This window comes from Egretta garzetta, unplaced genomic scaffold (genome assembly GCF_000687185.1).
Source record: "Egretta garzetta isolate BGI_Z169 unplaced genomic scaffold, ASM68718v1 scaffold8, whole genome shotgun sequence".
Lineage (NCBI taxonomy): Eukaryota > Metazoa > Chordata > Aves > Pelecaniformes > Ardeidae > Egretta > Egretta garzetta.
In genome coordinates, this window is record NW_009260407.1 from 3,179,303 (window position 1) to 3,193,934 (window position 14,632).

Sequence of the window (14,632 nt, forward strand, 5' to 3'; positions counted from 1 at the left end):
TAGTCTCGCCTCCACCAGTGACCAGTAGTGGATACCTGAAAAGGAGCGTAAGGAGGAGACAGCCATGAAGAGGGGTTTCCTGGGTAACTCTCCCATACTCCAGAAATCTGCAGTTTATGGACCTTCAGACCTAAAAGAAAGGGGTGTGAGTGCATGTGTGTGTATATGAATGCCCACAGAGGGAGATGGCCAACGCATATCCAGAGATACATTTCCATGCTCTCTTTTCCTTTTTAAACGGTGTCTTCTGTCAAGAAGTGAAAAGGTGTGGGGTTTTTTTCTTTTGTGGGGGGGTGACGGGGTAGTGCTTGGGCACTCCATAGCTTCTTCCAGGTCTGTTAGATGGAAGCATGGGATTCACAGGGCCTTGCCCGCACAAGCAGGTAGTTTTCCCTTCCTATTTACCTCTGGGGCTCCAGAGAGAAATCAGCCTGTGGGATGGAAAGGCAAGGAGATAATTATTTTTGGAGTAAGAAGGAAGGAGAGGTAGGGGGGTTTACCTTTTATCTTAAAAATCCTGCCTTATAACATTTCTCTGCTCACCCTCCACCTGCTTTGCATGACTCTGAACGACAGATAGGGTTGGAGGGCTAGATATGGCAAGGGAAATTCAGTGAAGACAGAGCAGACTTCACCGCCACAAGGAAATTTTAGAAGAAGGACTGAAAGAGCAGCCAGGGATAACTCTGATGTACAAAAATACATTTATTTTCAACAATTTCAAAACCACTGCCTTTTTTACAGTAGAAATATTCAAATGGAACAATAAAACCAAGAACAGTATATATATATATGTATATATATGATTCATGCATTTGTATTACTGTGTTTAATACAGGTATTGCAATTGTCTGCCTCATTTAATCTTTTAAAACCATGGTGGTGGTTTGGGTTTAATGCACCGTCCGACACCATCAGAAAGGATGTGAGGATTCTGGTTTGATTTGTCAGACCTGGAATGTGTGTGGGAACTGATTGAAGGGAAAGTGAGAACAGGACATCTTTGCACGTCCCTGAAAGCAAAGCTTAGTCTAGAAGAAAATGCAGACTCTCCTCCACATGCTCTTATTGATGGCAGCTGTGACTGAAAATCTCTGCAGTCCCCAGTCTCTCCAGCCTCATCTCCGATCCTTCTGGGCTTCTCAAGCACAGTTTAAACTATGTGGAGGATCTACTGGGTGTTTACATCAGACTGACAACCGTACAGAGCCAAAATCTGCATCTAGTCTTCAGGGCTCATGCATTATTCCTAAATTACAGCTAATACAGCAGAATCCATCATGGGGGAAAGGCTGGCAGTGATAGAGGGCACTGACCCAGTCTCTTGCTCTCTCTTTTTCTTTTCCTCTTTATACACAACTACAGTGTGGGAGCTATTTACATTCTACTCATGGCACTGGCTCTTTCACTCCTTACTCAGGTAAATAATCATCCACAACTTCAAGGATTTCCATTACATTTTCCTCAGGGGTAACGCTGGCTGCCTAATCCAAACCTACAGAAGTCCAATGGATGGATACAGCCCTGGGTACCCCACTGGGATGCAGTAGTTACCCTTTTAGTATCATAAAGGAGCAGCTTTCAGTCATGAACACAAGCTTTTTTCAGCTGCCATCAGCCATGGCTGTGCCCTAATGCAGGAGGTATGATCTGGCAGATGTGGTCCCCAGGTACATCCTAGGGAGCTCTTTCCAAATGTGCCTGGAGCACACTGTGGTCCGGGCAGCGGTGTGACAAACTACCCTGAGAGGTAGTGATACTCACGAAGTCTCACGGAACATGAAGTCTGAGCCAGTTCAAGAATCAGGCAGGTTTTTCTGACATTTAATTTTGGCTCCATGGATTTTGCTTGTTTGCTTTGTAGTGCCTTTTAGGATAATTTTGGATTGAAAATCGCTTTCTGGACAGATGTTTCTCCAAAAATTAACTGTATCATTCGGAAAATTCTCAGCCTTCATTGAGATTAAATTTCTTTCTTAAAGGTGAAAATGTTTCAATTTTTTCAGCAGCTTACTCCTAGTTTTTCCTCCTTGCATCCTCCCATCTGTTATGAGATATTTAACAGCCATCTTTGAGTGCAAAGGGAAAAACTGTAAAACAATTGTAGAAAATTGTGAAAAGAAATTGTGAAAACTGTAATCCCCTGCCTTTCTTCTTAAATCAACACGAGATCAATCCTGTGAAAAACCTAGAGAACTCCAAATGAACATTTTCACTTTGTTTCCTGGTTTACAAAATAAAAAGCTAATACAGAAAATAATGAGTATTTTGCATTCAGTCCTCTGCAGCAGCTCACAAAAACAGTCCCTCAAATCCTAATGATCAGCAAAGACTGAGATCAGCCCACAATTTATCTCAAGGCCCACAGGACCATCATTTATGCACATCCCCTCCCATCTATACCTAAATGGGAAGCTATGGCCTTGTGCTAACAGTGTTACCACCAGACTGGGCCATTACTGTAAACTACTTTGGTGTTCCAGTAGAACAGAGACAGTAATGCAACAGTTTATGCACATGTGATGGATGGAAACTCAAGGTTAAATAGAATAACACAGCCATCACTCTCCAGTTTGTATTAGGAACTAGAGCAGAAAAGTGAGGGAGGAAACAGAAAAGAATTAGCTTTAAATCAACAGAAAAGGCCCCCAACCCTGAATGAAATGGAGGAGCAGAGGAATTGGCATATTTAGCATTAGTACTTCACACAAAACAGTATGTCCCTACATGTTGGTTTTACAATTTTAATCTTGAAATACCTCCTGTGTTTTTCTGCAAAACTGTGTTTAACTACCTTTCTCTCCACCTGCAGACCCATCAGGATTATAACCTTTGAAAGAATTCCAGCCCATTAACAGAGTGAACACACATAGCTGAGGCTGGTTTGTAACCAACTGGCATGTTGCAATGCAGAGAGGTAGCAAGTAACACCTAAATTCTAGCAATCTCCTCGTTTCAGTCCAGATATATTAAAGGTGATGTGGAGTCCTGTATCCAGATCCTAAAAAATGGTAACAAACATTGTCACCTAGCCTCATTTCTGCCTCCTGTTACCACACAAGCACTAGAACATCTTCCCAATGTTCCTTCATGCCTCCAATTTTCCTTCCACTCCTGCTGGGTCTCATAACTCAATATTCAGCAGAATAAGGTCCATTTTGAACATAATCAACTCAAGAAAAATGGATAAAAGTAACTCACCACTAGGTCAACCTCCTGCCCCAAAACTGCCTATCCTAGGGCCTATCCTCAACTCAGTGTACTAGAAGATTCCTGAAGAGCTTTTTCACTACCTTTTCTTCATTAATGTCCCTGTTCTAATCAGAAAGCACCAACCCACCATGCAGAAATTACTCTGATGGCATTTCCACCCTAAATTGGAAGCAGCCATTCTGCAGCACTCATAAGACATTTCCTAGCTCAGTTATGCAGGTCTGACCCTGCATCGCCCTCTCCAAAGAGCAGTCCCTAATCGCCTGCATCATGTTCAGCAAAAATTTACTACTCTTACACATCCTGAATAGCATTTTACTTCACCATCTTAACTGCTAAAAGCATGACTTCTCACTGGGAATAAAGCTACTGAAACCTGGCCCGCTGTTGAGTTGAAGTTGTACTGGATACTGAAAGCACATTGGTATTTGCCCTCACCGAGATAGTGATAATTTCATGTTTGTTTTCCTCTTTTTCCCTAATGGATGTCACCAAGATCCTTCTCAGAAGTGGACAACAGTGACAGAGTTGAACAGATGATGAACATCATTAACATATTCACGACAGGCTCATAGTCTGTCCTGCTAATATCTTTTTCTGCTCCATCATAGGAAATTATACTCTAGATATATAAAAAAAAAAAAGGTTTGCCATTGCACACAGAGAAAGAAACTATGCTGTGTCAGATTGAAATACGACAGACAACTGGAACACGCTTGGAACCAAAGTGTGATTCAAGTGCTCACCACGGTCCCTGGTTGGCTGGCACGTAGGAGCGTGCGCACGTGTGGGTGTGCACGCACGTGCATGTGCGTGCATGTGTGTACGTGGTTCAGGTTTTGTTTTAAACATATCTTCTTTTACTAAACATTAAATTATTTCCCAAGAAATAAAAAGCTATGTACATTGTAATTATCTACAGTAGGCCTTCAGCATCCTCGCTATTCACATGCACGGGGTTTGGGCTGCATTCATAAACTCAGTCATGCTCCTTTGTTGCCTGCGGTGCTGCCTCCTCCAGCCAATCTACAGTCCAAGGAACACTGATGTGTGTGTTTGCTCTGATTTTTTTTTCCTTTCTCAGCAGTCAACAGTGCCAGAGGGTGACTGAAATTAAAAGCAATTAAAAGAGGCAAGATCCTGCAAAAAGCGGAGACATGCATGTCATTGAAGAGCAAGGGCTGTTGGCATGTTGCAGAGCCTGGTCCAACCACCCAGCCTGAGCCCTCTGGCAGGATGAAGTAGCTGATTGATGACTTACTTTGAAAAGGGACAATTTACCTACAACATGTTGCCTAAGGTACTATACCTACCTGTTGGATTTGAATACTCAATTTCCATTCCATATTTAACAGGAGGCTGGCATTCAAATCTGACTGTGCACTTGACTCATTCTTTGCCTTTCCTTTCTGATCTGATGAGTATTCCCTAAATGTGAAGAACCCCTGATATTTATGAATGCAGCCCTGGTAAACAGAAAAAGCCCACCCCAGCCCCTCCCAAATGATAATAATGACATATAACTCTTTCTTTTTTCATAATAATAATAATAATTATAACAATAATAATTACAAATAAAAAGTCAGAAATGTTGTAGACCAAGTGGATTCTCAGTATTAAACACTAGTGCAGTTGGGGATTTCCTTTGTGCTTTCACTGTTGGCAATTGTTGAGATGCTTCCTGTGGAGGAGAAAATGGAGAACAGGGTCAGTGCAGTGGCTTCAACAGCTTGGTCTATATTGCTTCTCACTCCTTCTTAGGATGTGCTTGTGCGCGTGTAATGACAGAAAATGTTCTTAAAAGTAACACATCCTTTTTTTGTATTTGCAACACAGAAAACCTGTTACTGGAGCATGCAGAAAACCTGTTACTACAGCTCATTTGACCAGCAGTCAACTCATTAAGCTATTAGGGATATATTAACTTGTAATGATAGCAGACCAACAGGGTAAGCTTGGCTCAGCTGATTCTTTTGAGAGTTGAGGGAATTTGGGACTCCTCCACAGGAAAGACAGGGTCATGGGCAGGCAGAGCTGAGAGCCACTGCCATTACTAACTCCTATATACCTATTGCTGTTTCCAGGTTCCTACCCTGGTCATGTAACACTGAGAAAAGCTGAAAAACTGTAAGAAAAACTCCCTGATACCATGTTGCAGAGATATTTTTTTTCCCTGTCTCAGTCCTTCAGGCTCTGTGTGTACCTGGGGTCACAATCGCTGCCTCTCCTTATTCCCCAGCAACCAACATCCTCACCCAGACTGTGAAACAAGCTCCAGCTGAGGGCTGTCTCTCACCCATCACTCGTGTGTCCAACTCTTTGTCCATCAGCTCCTCAGGGTCTGTGAACTCACTCAAAGTGATTTTGGGGGCATTTTCACTTTGGCTGACAGAGCCAATCATTTCCTGCTCCTTGTCATGCTGAACTTGGGCATAGATGTTAATCCAAGGGATTTTCCTGCATAGGAAAGGAAAACGAAACATTATACTTTCTAACACAGGGATCCTTGGCATGTCATTGATTAATCAGACCAATTAAACTGAAACCAATCCCACAAATGCAGCACTGGCAGCGATGCAAAGTATCAGCTCTCAGAACAATGAAAGCACCACAGTGATGTTCAGCTCTGAAAGTACCATTAACATCCACTAATTCCAACACCAGCCTAAAGCTACCCCAAATCTCAGGCCACTGCCTTCCTATCCTGTGCCCAAAGGCTCCTCCAGCTGTAAACATAAATTTTCTGGTCCTGCCCTTTTAAATAAGAAGTTGTGCACACAGTGGATGCTGTGCCCCCAGCTCAGAGAGCAGCAATCAACTAAGTACAATCAGCTGCAATTGCCAACTCTCTTAGTATTTATTACATGATCAGCCATGCATTGGAAACCAAAAGTAAAAATCAATTTCAGCACTACTATCAACTGTGAAAAGAATTGCTAGGCTTGTTTCTATTGACAGGCCCACACTGACTCAGTAGGAATTGCCACATCAGAAAAAGTTATAAAGAATTGGTCCTGCCTCAGAGTACAGAAGGGACTTGGACCTCGTAACACCCACCCAAAGTCTATTTGTTAGCATTTCATTGCAAAAATAGTTTGCCATGCTACGGATCATACAGGTCTGCAGGGGCTTATTTTCCCTTGCTGCTCAGGAAGCCAAGACACTGAAGGGATTATTTCTTCTTCCTTCTTCCAAGAGAAGTTAACTTGGACTGCTAGAATGTTATCCTTGAAAGTCAGCTAGTTAGACAGATAGTTACATAGGCCTAGACAGATAGTTATAGTAATCCCTGGATGAATGCGAGTTTAAAATGAGAGAACTCAAAAGTAATGTGTTAAGCATCAGGGTGGTTTCTCGGATTATCTGTGTGTAGTTGCTGGTTGGAAGGTGACTGTTTTTTCTAATGCCCTTAAAAGGACTCTGGGCCATGCAGTCCACACTGCTAAAATAAGGAAAATCCAAACAGTATTTTCAGTTCTTTAAAGCACACAGGAGAGGGAAAGAATAGAAGCTATATAAAATGCCATCTCTTTATGCTAACCTGTCTGCTGTTGGATATGTCAAAGATTGAAAGCAGTGGAAATGGCCTCAACTCTCACGAATTCAATAGCTCTATGCTGATTTCACTCCAGTGAAGTTCTGGCCTCAAACAACTTGTGCTATTGGCTTGATTTGTCAATCTGTTCTTAACCAGCAGCAAGTCAGGACCTATTTGGGATGTTTAGCAGCAGTTAACAAACCTCATGTTCTTCTCCCTTTCTCCTACCCTCTCTTTCTAACCTTCAGACATGCCTTACAGATCACTAAAAGACATAAGCACTGCACAGGGAATGCACACATTGGATGAGAGAGGACAAATGCATTCCCATAGGATTTAAGTGCCCAGAATACGTCTGGAGGTACATAGAGATGTGGACACGAGAACATGCCTGGAGATGCTGGAAGACTTTGTTTTGCTTCCAAACAATGCAGTGGGAGAGACGTGATAGCCTTCTGAGCTTTGAGTTGTGGGGCAGAGAGCCTCCAGGTGCTTCAGAGGGTTAGCGAAAAAAAGAAACTGTGATGGCTGTGCATATGTGCATCCATGCAGACATATCTAATCCTGCTCTGCCTCCCAGCACAGACACGGGCGGCCACAACATCCCACCGCACATCTCTGAGCACACAGACTCTTACACTCCTGCCCCAGGACACATACACGTTGCCCACCCCATTGCTCCACTATTACTCACCACTCATAAACACATAGTATTGACCTGTTATACCCTCAATCTCCAAGAAAAGAAACAACCTTTTTACAGATTATTTCCCTACTTTTCCCCCGTTCTTCCTTTTCCACCTGGGCCTCCTCAACAAGCATCTCTCTGGCAGTACTGTTTAACATGCCTGCTGAGTCTATAACTTGATGGACTCATAATAAGGAGTCTGTGTGCAAACCAGCAAAGCACCTATTCTATACATTTGTAGAATTAAAAATTCATGCAGGACCATGCTGTCCCCACAACCTTTTCCTGTAAGCAGCAGTTCTGTATTCAGGCTGGGATCGCCGTTAATCAGAAAAGTACATACTGCTAATGGACCTCTGCATCACTAAGAGCTAGAGGGAAGCTTTTGTTTTCACCTCCTTTTTCCATTAAGAATTGTGGTATGCTGTCACTTCTGATCCGTTGAGCCAGAGGTTTTAGACAGAGCTGAAAAGTTGCTTTCTGTTCTGAAAAATCAAGCTGAGGACACTCTGCATATCTGACTTAATCCTAAACTTTCTCAGTTTGGCCAGGGTTGTCCTCTTTGGGACAGAGCAGGTAAGAGGGGACAGCAAGCTGATGAGCTTTGGGCTAAGCAAAACCAATGCTTTAACCACCTTGCCCCTCATCCCCAATTTGTAATACATTCCATTTTCAGACAGAGTTTAACAAGGCAGGGTCTTTCCAGCTCTGGAGCATAGCACAAGGCTGATGGCTGCCATGCTTAAGGCTGAGGATGCTTAAGTAGTACAAGAGTCAATTTTATGAGCTGTAGTAGCATAGCATGACCTGGAGGCTGCCAAAGGGAAGTGGATTACCGAGCTCCTTACTGGTCTCTGGCAGCCAGAATACACAGATCCTTCTTCCTGGTAGCTGATCCCTGACCACAGAGCCAAAGACATTAGGCCAAACCTAAGAAACCGTCTCACCAAGACACAAAGGAAAGCACGTCTTAGAAAGCGTGGTACCTACATCTTGACACATCTCCCAGAGAGACTTCTTTACCCTCCTCATCCTGCATCTGGGAGTGAGAGAAACCACCAGCTGCCTCCCCAGCACATTATCAGACCAATGCCTTAAACAAGTCCCATGTCCTGTTCCCCATTCACCTGGGAAGTTGTATTCTACCTCACAGAAGCAGAGAGAGGGTTTCAGACTGCAACAAGCAAAGGCACGCTGAAGGCCTGGAAATCTGCACCTGAGCAGATTCACACACATGGGTTCTCTGGAAATTGTCCTGGGCCACTGAAGTCAGAGGCAGCTTGGTAACAGATCTTGATGTGCACAGGATCAAGCGCTAGAAGCAGTGCCTCCCACTGATTTTGACAACATTTAATGCAAGGGGTTAGAAATGAGGGGAGCTTTAAACCTGAAGACTAGGATACATGCCCGTCTTATCATTCCATTCTCAATATTGTTTGTATCCCACTACCATCATTAGACAGTACTGGCCTTATCTGGGGCTGCAGAAAAGCTGGAGAGAGAAACATATAGCTGGAATTAGGACAGGAAAAGCTCTAGCTTCCCAATTTGGAGGAACTACTCATGTCCAGAATTTTTTTTTAAGTCAGACTCAGCTTATGCTTCTAATACAGTAATTTGCCACTGGGCAGGATCTGCGCACATAGATCATTTAACACAGTAAATACTGTACAGAATGCAATGTTCCTCCTAAGGAGCTACACCTGCCTAAAATATATTCTCATAAGGCAGCCCTCCAGCAAACAGGCCATTCTTATCCCACATTTTGTTTCATAGCTTGCAGAAGCCACCACAGGTCCTGCCTGCTGCCTGGAAGCAAAAGGTTTATATTAACATCTGGCAAAGAAAATCTCAGCACAGATTCCCAATGGCTTTTTGATGCTCACCACAAACCTTTCTGGCTTTATGTTAAGGGAGGGAGACTCAGTCACACCTGTTCCTCTGCAAGACTAAACTATTCACTTGGCAACATACAAATGAGATCCCCTTGCACTAAGTCAGTTGGCCAGATGGATAGAGGCTGTATGAAGACATCCATCATGTAGTTTTTTACTAAGTCTGCATTGCGTAAGTCAGTACTCAGTGAGCACACAGGGCTCCCATTTCTTGTCTGTGGTTCAAACAAATATGCTGAAGCAGGTTACAGCTTGATTTCTGAGCTCTTGGTGAGCTTTCAGAGCATCAGGTTTGTGGTGGAAGGACAGTAGATGGTCTTCTCTCTATATATGAGAAATAGGGAAAGGAACTATACTGGTCTAAGCTTTAGGCCACCATAACTCAACTCTACATCTGCAATCCAGGCACTGCTCTGCCCAGATTGCCTGTAAACCACCCAGTGCCTCCTTCTCCCATCCCCCAAAGTTTCTCAACTTACCTCTTGAATTTGTAGATTAAAAAAACAGCCAAGCCTACAAACACCACAGACAACAACATCAGCATCGCCGAACTGCTATGACCCGTGCTGGAATCAACAAGGGGTGCTGCAGGAGGAAAGGCAGAGCATTACATTTACAAGATACTATTAGGGAATAAATAACTACTGGGAAGTTGAGCTCAACTCTGTCCTTGCCACATCTGCTTTATCACCACTGCATGGTGCAGACTGTTTTCAGCAAGACCAATCAGTAGGAAACAAAATGACTCTCTTGTCCTTTGAAAGCCAAGCGCCTTTTTCAAGACAGTGCAGTCTAACATCTCCTAGAGAAAAAGCACAGCAAGCCATGCTTAGCCAAATGGCTGATCACGCCTGTGTTAACACCCTGGGCTATTTCTTTTCAGGCTTTTCCAGGGACTGGAGTGGAAATGAAATTTATGAGGTGCGGCTTAATGCATGTCTTTTCCCCTTTGGAGAAGCTACGGCAGAGCATCCATGAACAACATGACTCCCATCTTCCAAGGACATGTGACAGGGATCCTGTCTTGTGAGAAGCCTCAAGGTTCATCCTTGTATTAGACCTTACAGACTTTTTAATTGAGTCAGTTTTCACAATGTGGAGGAGCCCAAAGCAATAATCCTGGACCCAAGCACGCACTACATTATAACATTTTGGGGATTTGATCCATCTATCCTTGACATTTTCAGTGGGCTAAATACAGTGTATTACTATACCTTGTGTATGCAGCTATTCCCACAGCTCATTGGAGCAGACCATCTCAGTGGCCTGAGCACTGTGCTGAGAATCAAGAGTCTGATGAGAAGTCTCTAATCACGTGCAAATGATTATAAGTAGCAGCTGAGTGTTTCTCAGTCTGCATAAATATTTGGGCTTGGCTTTTTACTGTCCTCTATTCTTTTTCTGTCACCCAGAAGATGGGAACAACGTCTATACAAATAGAGTCACTTTGGTTTGATCGCCAAATTTTCAAACCAAAGAGTCTGATCTTGCCAGTATTCTGTCTACTACTTCTATGGACTCTTTCATGGAAAATAACTGATTGCCATTTCACCTGAGTCAAAATATTACGGGAAGTGTCATGAAACAAATGCAGCACCCCCACTGGGGGTGTGTGCAAGAATAGTTGAGCACTGTAAGCTAAATCCATACTTTGCAGTGTCTTACTAGAACAAACCCAGATTCTGAACCTGGAGACTGCAGATATTTGGATCTCATTCCCAGTTTTGCAAATTAGCTCATTCCAGCCTACTCCTATTAACGCCTGACTCTCATCCCCAAACAACAGAGTCAGAGGGTGAAGGCAAAAAGGCATTACTTGTAGCATAGGTCACGAGCCTTGGTTTAGCCCAGTTCTTGGCTCTTTAAAAGTCTCATGTAAAAAGAAGCTGAAGTGTATGATGCTGGGACATGAATCCCAATCTTTCAGAGAGGCTATCAGCAATGTCACATGCACAAGATCCCACATCTAAGATAATTGCAAGGGCAGTGATAAAAAGCAAGGGCAAAAATAAATCCATCATGTCCTCTGTAGTCATCACTGTCTCAGCAATAGCTGAAAGCTTCATACTAGGCTGGCCAAAATTCTCAGCAGTAGCCGAGAGCTTCACACCAGGGTAGTTTAAAGCAAAGAGGGTGATGAAGCTTAAAGCGACTATTCATTACTCTGAGAAAATGGAGATAGGTAGCACTGAAATTTAAATAAATTCTAATTTGTAGAAGTCAATATTCAGGCACATATTCCCTGTAAGAGGCCTAGATCTTCTTTTCATGAGTACTTTGCCCCTATAAAGCTTCTTGGCTAGCCATAACATTAACAAGCCCTTTGCAATAAGCATTTGATCCAATATCCATGCAAGTTAGTAACATTACTGCTGAATTCCACAGGTGCCCAACGAGGGCTTAATAGAACACCATTCACCTGATTTCCTAAACCACTTGAAAAACATCAATGCACTAGTTAATTAACCCATAGGGAACTCTTAAAAGGTACTTTTAATACTTGTACAAACTGGTGCATGAAGATGGATTCTGTTTTTAACACTTCCCACTTCTACCCCAGACAACGTCTCAATACAATCAGTCCTACGCATGCCAGTGGCCCATACCAAACTGTGAGTGTTCTGATGTGGACTCGTTCTCCTGGAGTTCTCTGAAGCCTCAAGAGAACCACAGCTATGCATTTGACTCCACACTCACCTAATGTTAACTGAGTAACATACACAATGACTTCAACTCCAGGTTTCAGTTCAAACTGGACCAGGTTCTGGTTGAGAGCATTAAAAAGTATCTCTACCACCTGAAGGAATAAGAAGAGATACAGGTAGTTACAATATAGAAGACAGCAAGCTCTGGAGAACATTCAGGAATGCACGTAGCCTATGAACGGTGACTAACATCCCTTACAGGCTTCAGGAAGAGGAGGGAAGTGAGAGACTGAGGAAGTGGAGACAAATATGGAACTGCACATTATTGCATGCAAGTCTCCCTACAGAACTTTTGAGACTCACAGAGTATATTACTATACCTCTCCTGGGAAGCAAACCAAGAAAGTTAGCTTTCTTTTTTTTTTTTTTTTTCCTTTTTTTTTTCTTCTTTTTTTTCTTTTTTTGGGGGGTAGGGGAGAAGGGAAAAGAACTAAGGATCTTTTCACCCTCCACAATGTACTGTGGGTTTGATCTAATGCTCCTGGAAACCACTGGCACATTGGCCTTTCACTGGTGGATGATGGAAGTGAGTTAGATAGTCCAGCCTAGTAACACTTCTTTACTCACATTGATTCAGGGCAATCCTAGTCACGTAGCTCCTGTTTAAATAGGCTGTTGGGGATGAGACAATCCAGTTTTGAAGATTAATGGCAAACTTGCCATATTTCTCCTTCATTTAGAAGAAAGGCCTTGGACTAGAGTTTACTCATGGCTTAGCAGCCCAGCTATGATGTGTTATATGGTTGCCTCAGAGCACGTACTTGGCACGCCACACTGCAACCTGAGTTTGTTAATGTCTGGTCTCGCTAGAGCAGTTCTCATGGCCAGGGCACAGCTACTGAGTAGTTTTGATGGCCTACTCTGCAGGGCAGAGCTCCTCAAGCAGAAGCCAACAAACAGGTGTCAAAGTACAACTGAGTTTAAAAATATCAAATAAATATTATATATCAAATATCAAATAAAACTAGAGCACTAGAATCTCAGGCTTCACAGTCAGCTAGTCAAAAACCTAACCTGAGATGTCTGCATAATAGTGATATATGAAATACTGACACAACACCTTGTTCAAAGGGAATTCTAATATGGGTAGATCCTACTGAACAGGATGGAAATGACTCCAAGAAAATCCCTCCAAAAAGCCTTCCAACCTTCCCACCACAACGCATCTCTTCTGCACGCTCACCGCCATAAATTTAAGAGGCCAGTTTTGCTAGCTTCCTAGGACAAATGAGAGGGGACCGACTTTCCTCAGTGGGTGACAAGGGCTTCCACAGAATTCAGCAGTCCTCTGGATTATTTAATGTTTGATCACAGAAGAGTTACTCCTCCATGAGTTACTTGAAGATGGGCTCATACATAGCTTGCTCACAGTAAAAATGCCGCATACAAGAACATTCGCTAGAGCTAAGCAGCCTTTCTAGCAGTACTTCATTCCTTTGCCTTTACAGAGCTGATTTAATCACTTGGTAATTCTAGCATGAAAGCTTCAGCAGACTAGTGCTGTTGTTCCTAGCTCTTCCCTTGCCTGCATATCACTGTTGCTATTCATCACTGTAATTACCTATTTATCTAAATGGATGGATATTGTAACTTCCAAATATAGTTTGCACACGCCATTTGCTGCTGCAGAAAAAAGAGGTCTTGTTCCAGTGATATACGAGCTGAAGAGCCTGATTTATTTTTAGTAAACCTCAGTATATTATCTTGCTGCTTTGGCCTCTGTCTATTAGCATTCCCCCAGGGAGTAGAGGGAGTACATATTCAAGGTTCCTTTGGCCATAACTACTGTAATAAGGACACACCACTGATCTAGGAAGAACCACTGCTGGTAGACTGTGACATAGCTCAGTCAGGTATTAGAAAAGCCTGTTTTTCCTCTGAAAATCATTTTCTTTAATACCATAAACTATACTGCTACAGTCCCAGATGCATCCAGTTCCATCACGCTTATTGTAAGTCATTTCCAGTGTTGCGCAAGTTAAGGGGCTCGTCTGCAAATGGTACGATAGGAATGAATGTTCCATGAATCCTTCTTTCCTTACTTGCTCCAGATCAGCCTCACTGCTTTTCCTCCTCTCTGTTGTGTTTTTATGGGGCAGTATGAAGAGTTCAGCAGAAGTAGGCAGCCCAGGAAATACAGCTACCAAGATCTGTTCATCAGGGATACCAGTGACCTGAAAGAAAAGTAAAAAGGAGGTAGGTCTCTGGCTGCTCTTCTGTTACTGATGTTTCCATTCAGTACGGGAAACTGTGCTCCCATCAAATTGTTATTTGCCAGTTCCACAGTAGGTGTTGTGGTCCTAATAAGATGTTCTGCCCATTTGGTGGGTCAGAAATAGAAGCTCTGCCAATGATTCACTCTACTTCATTTCTAGCAGCAAATGTAGGCTTGACAACACCCCTGGACCCAAAGATCTCAACCCAAAGTCCAAACCTACCATGTTTCCAGATCTGAATTTTCCATATAGTCCTTCTTGCTACAAAAGAATGACCCAAAGTCAAATCCAGAGAGTCTGGCTCAGAGTGACCACTGGTAAATGCGCAACTAACAGGGACATATGAAGAAAATTGCCTGCAACACCACCTTCTAGTA

The 14,632-nt window shown here is 43.0% G+C and overlaps 1 protein-coding gene across 1 annotated transcript in view; it reads right to left on the reverse strand.

Annotated features, from left to right (window-relative positions):
* Positions 1-4,829: 4,829 nt before the first annotated feature.
* The window catches only part of SORCS3 (sortilin related VPS10 domain containing receptor 3), a 210,652-nt gene continuing 200,849 nt past the window's right edge, over positions 4,830-14,632 (reverse strand). Inside the window, exons 23-27 of the mRNA XM_009643479.1 lie at positions 14,082-14,213; positions 12,032-12,131; positions 9,814-9,919; positions 5,510-5,670; positions 4,830-4,894 (exon numbers count right to left, since the gene is read on the reverse strand). Of these exons, the coding sequence (XP_009641774.1) occupies positions 4,830-4,894; positions 5,510-5,670; positions 9,814-9,919; positions 12,032-12,131; positions 14,082-14,213 (564 nt within the window). The remainder of the gene's footprint in view (positions 4,895-5,509; positions 5,671-9,813; positions 9,920-12,031; positions 12,132-14,081; positions 14,214-14,632) is intronic.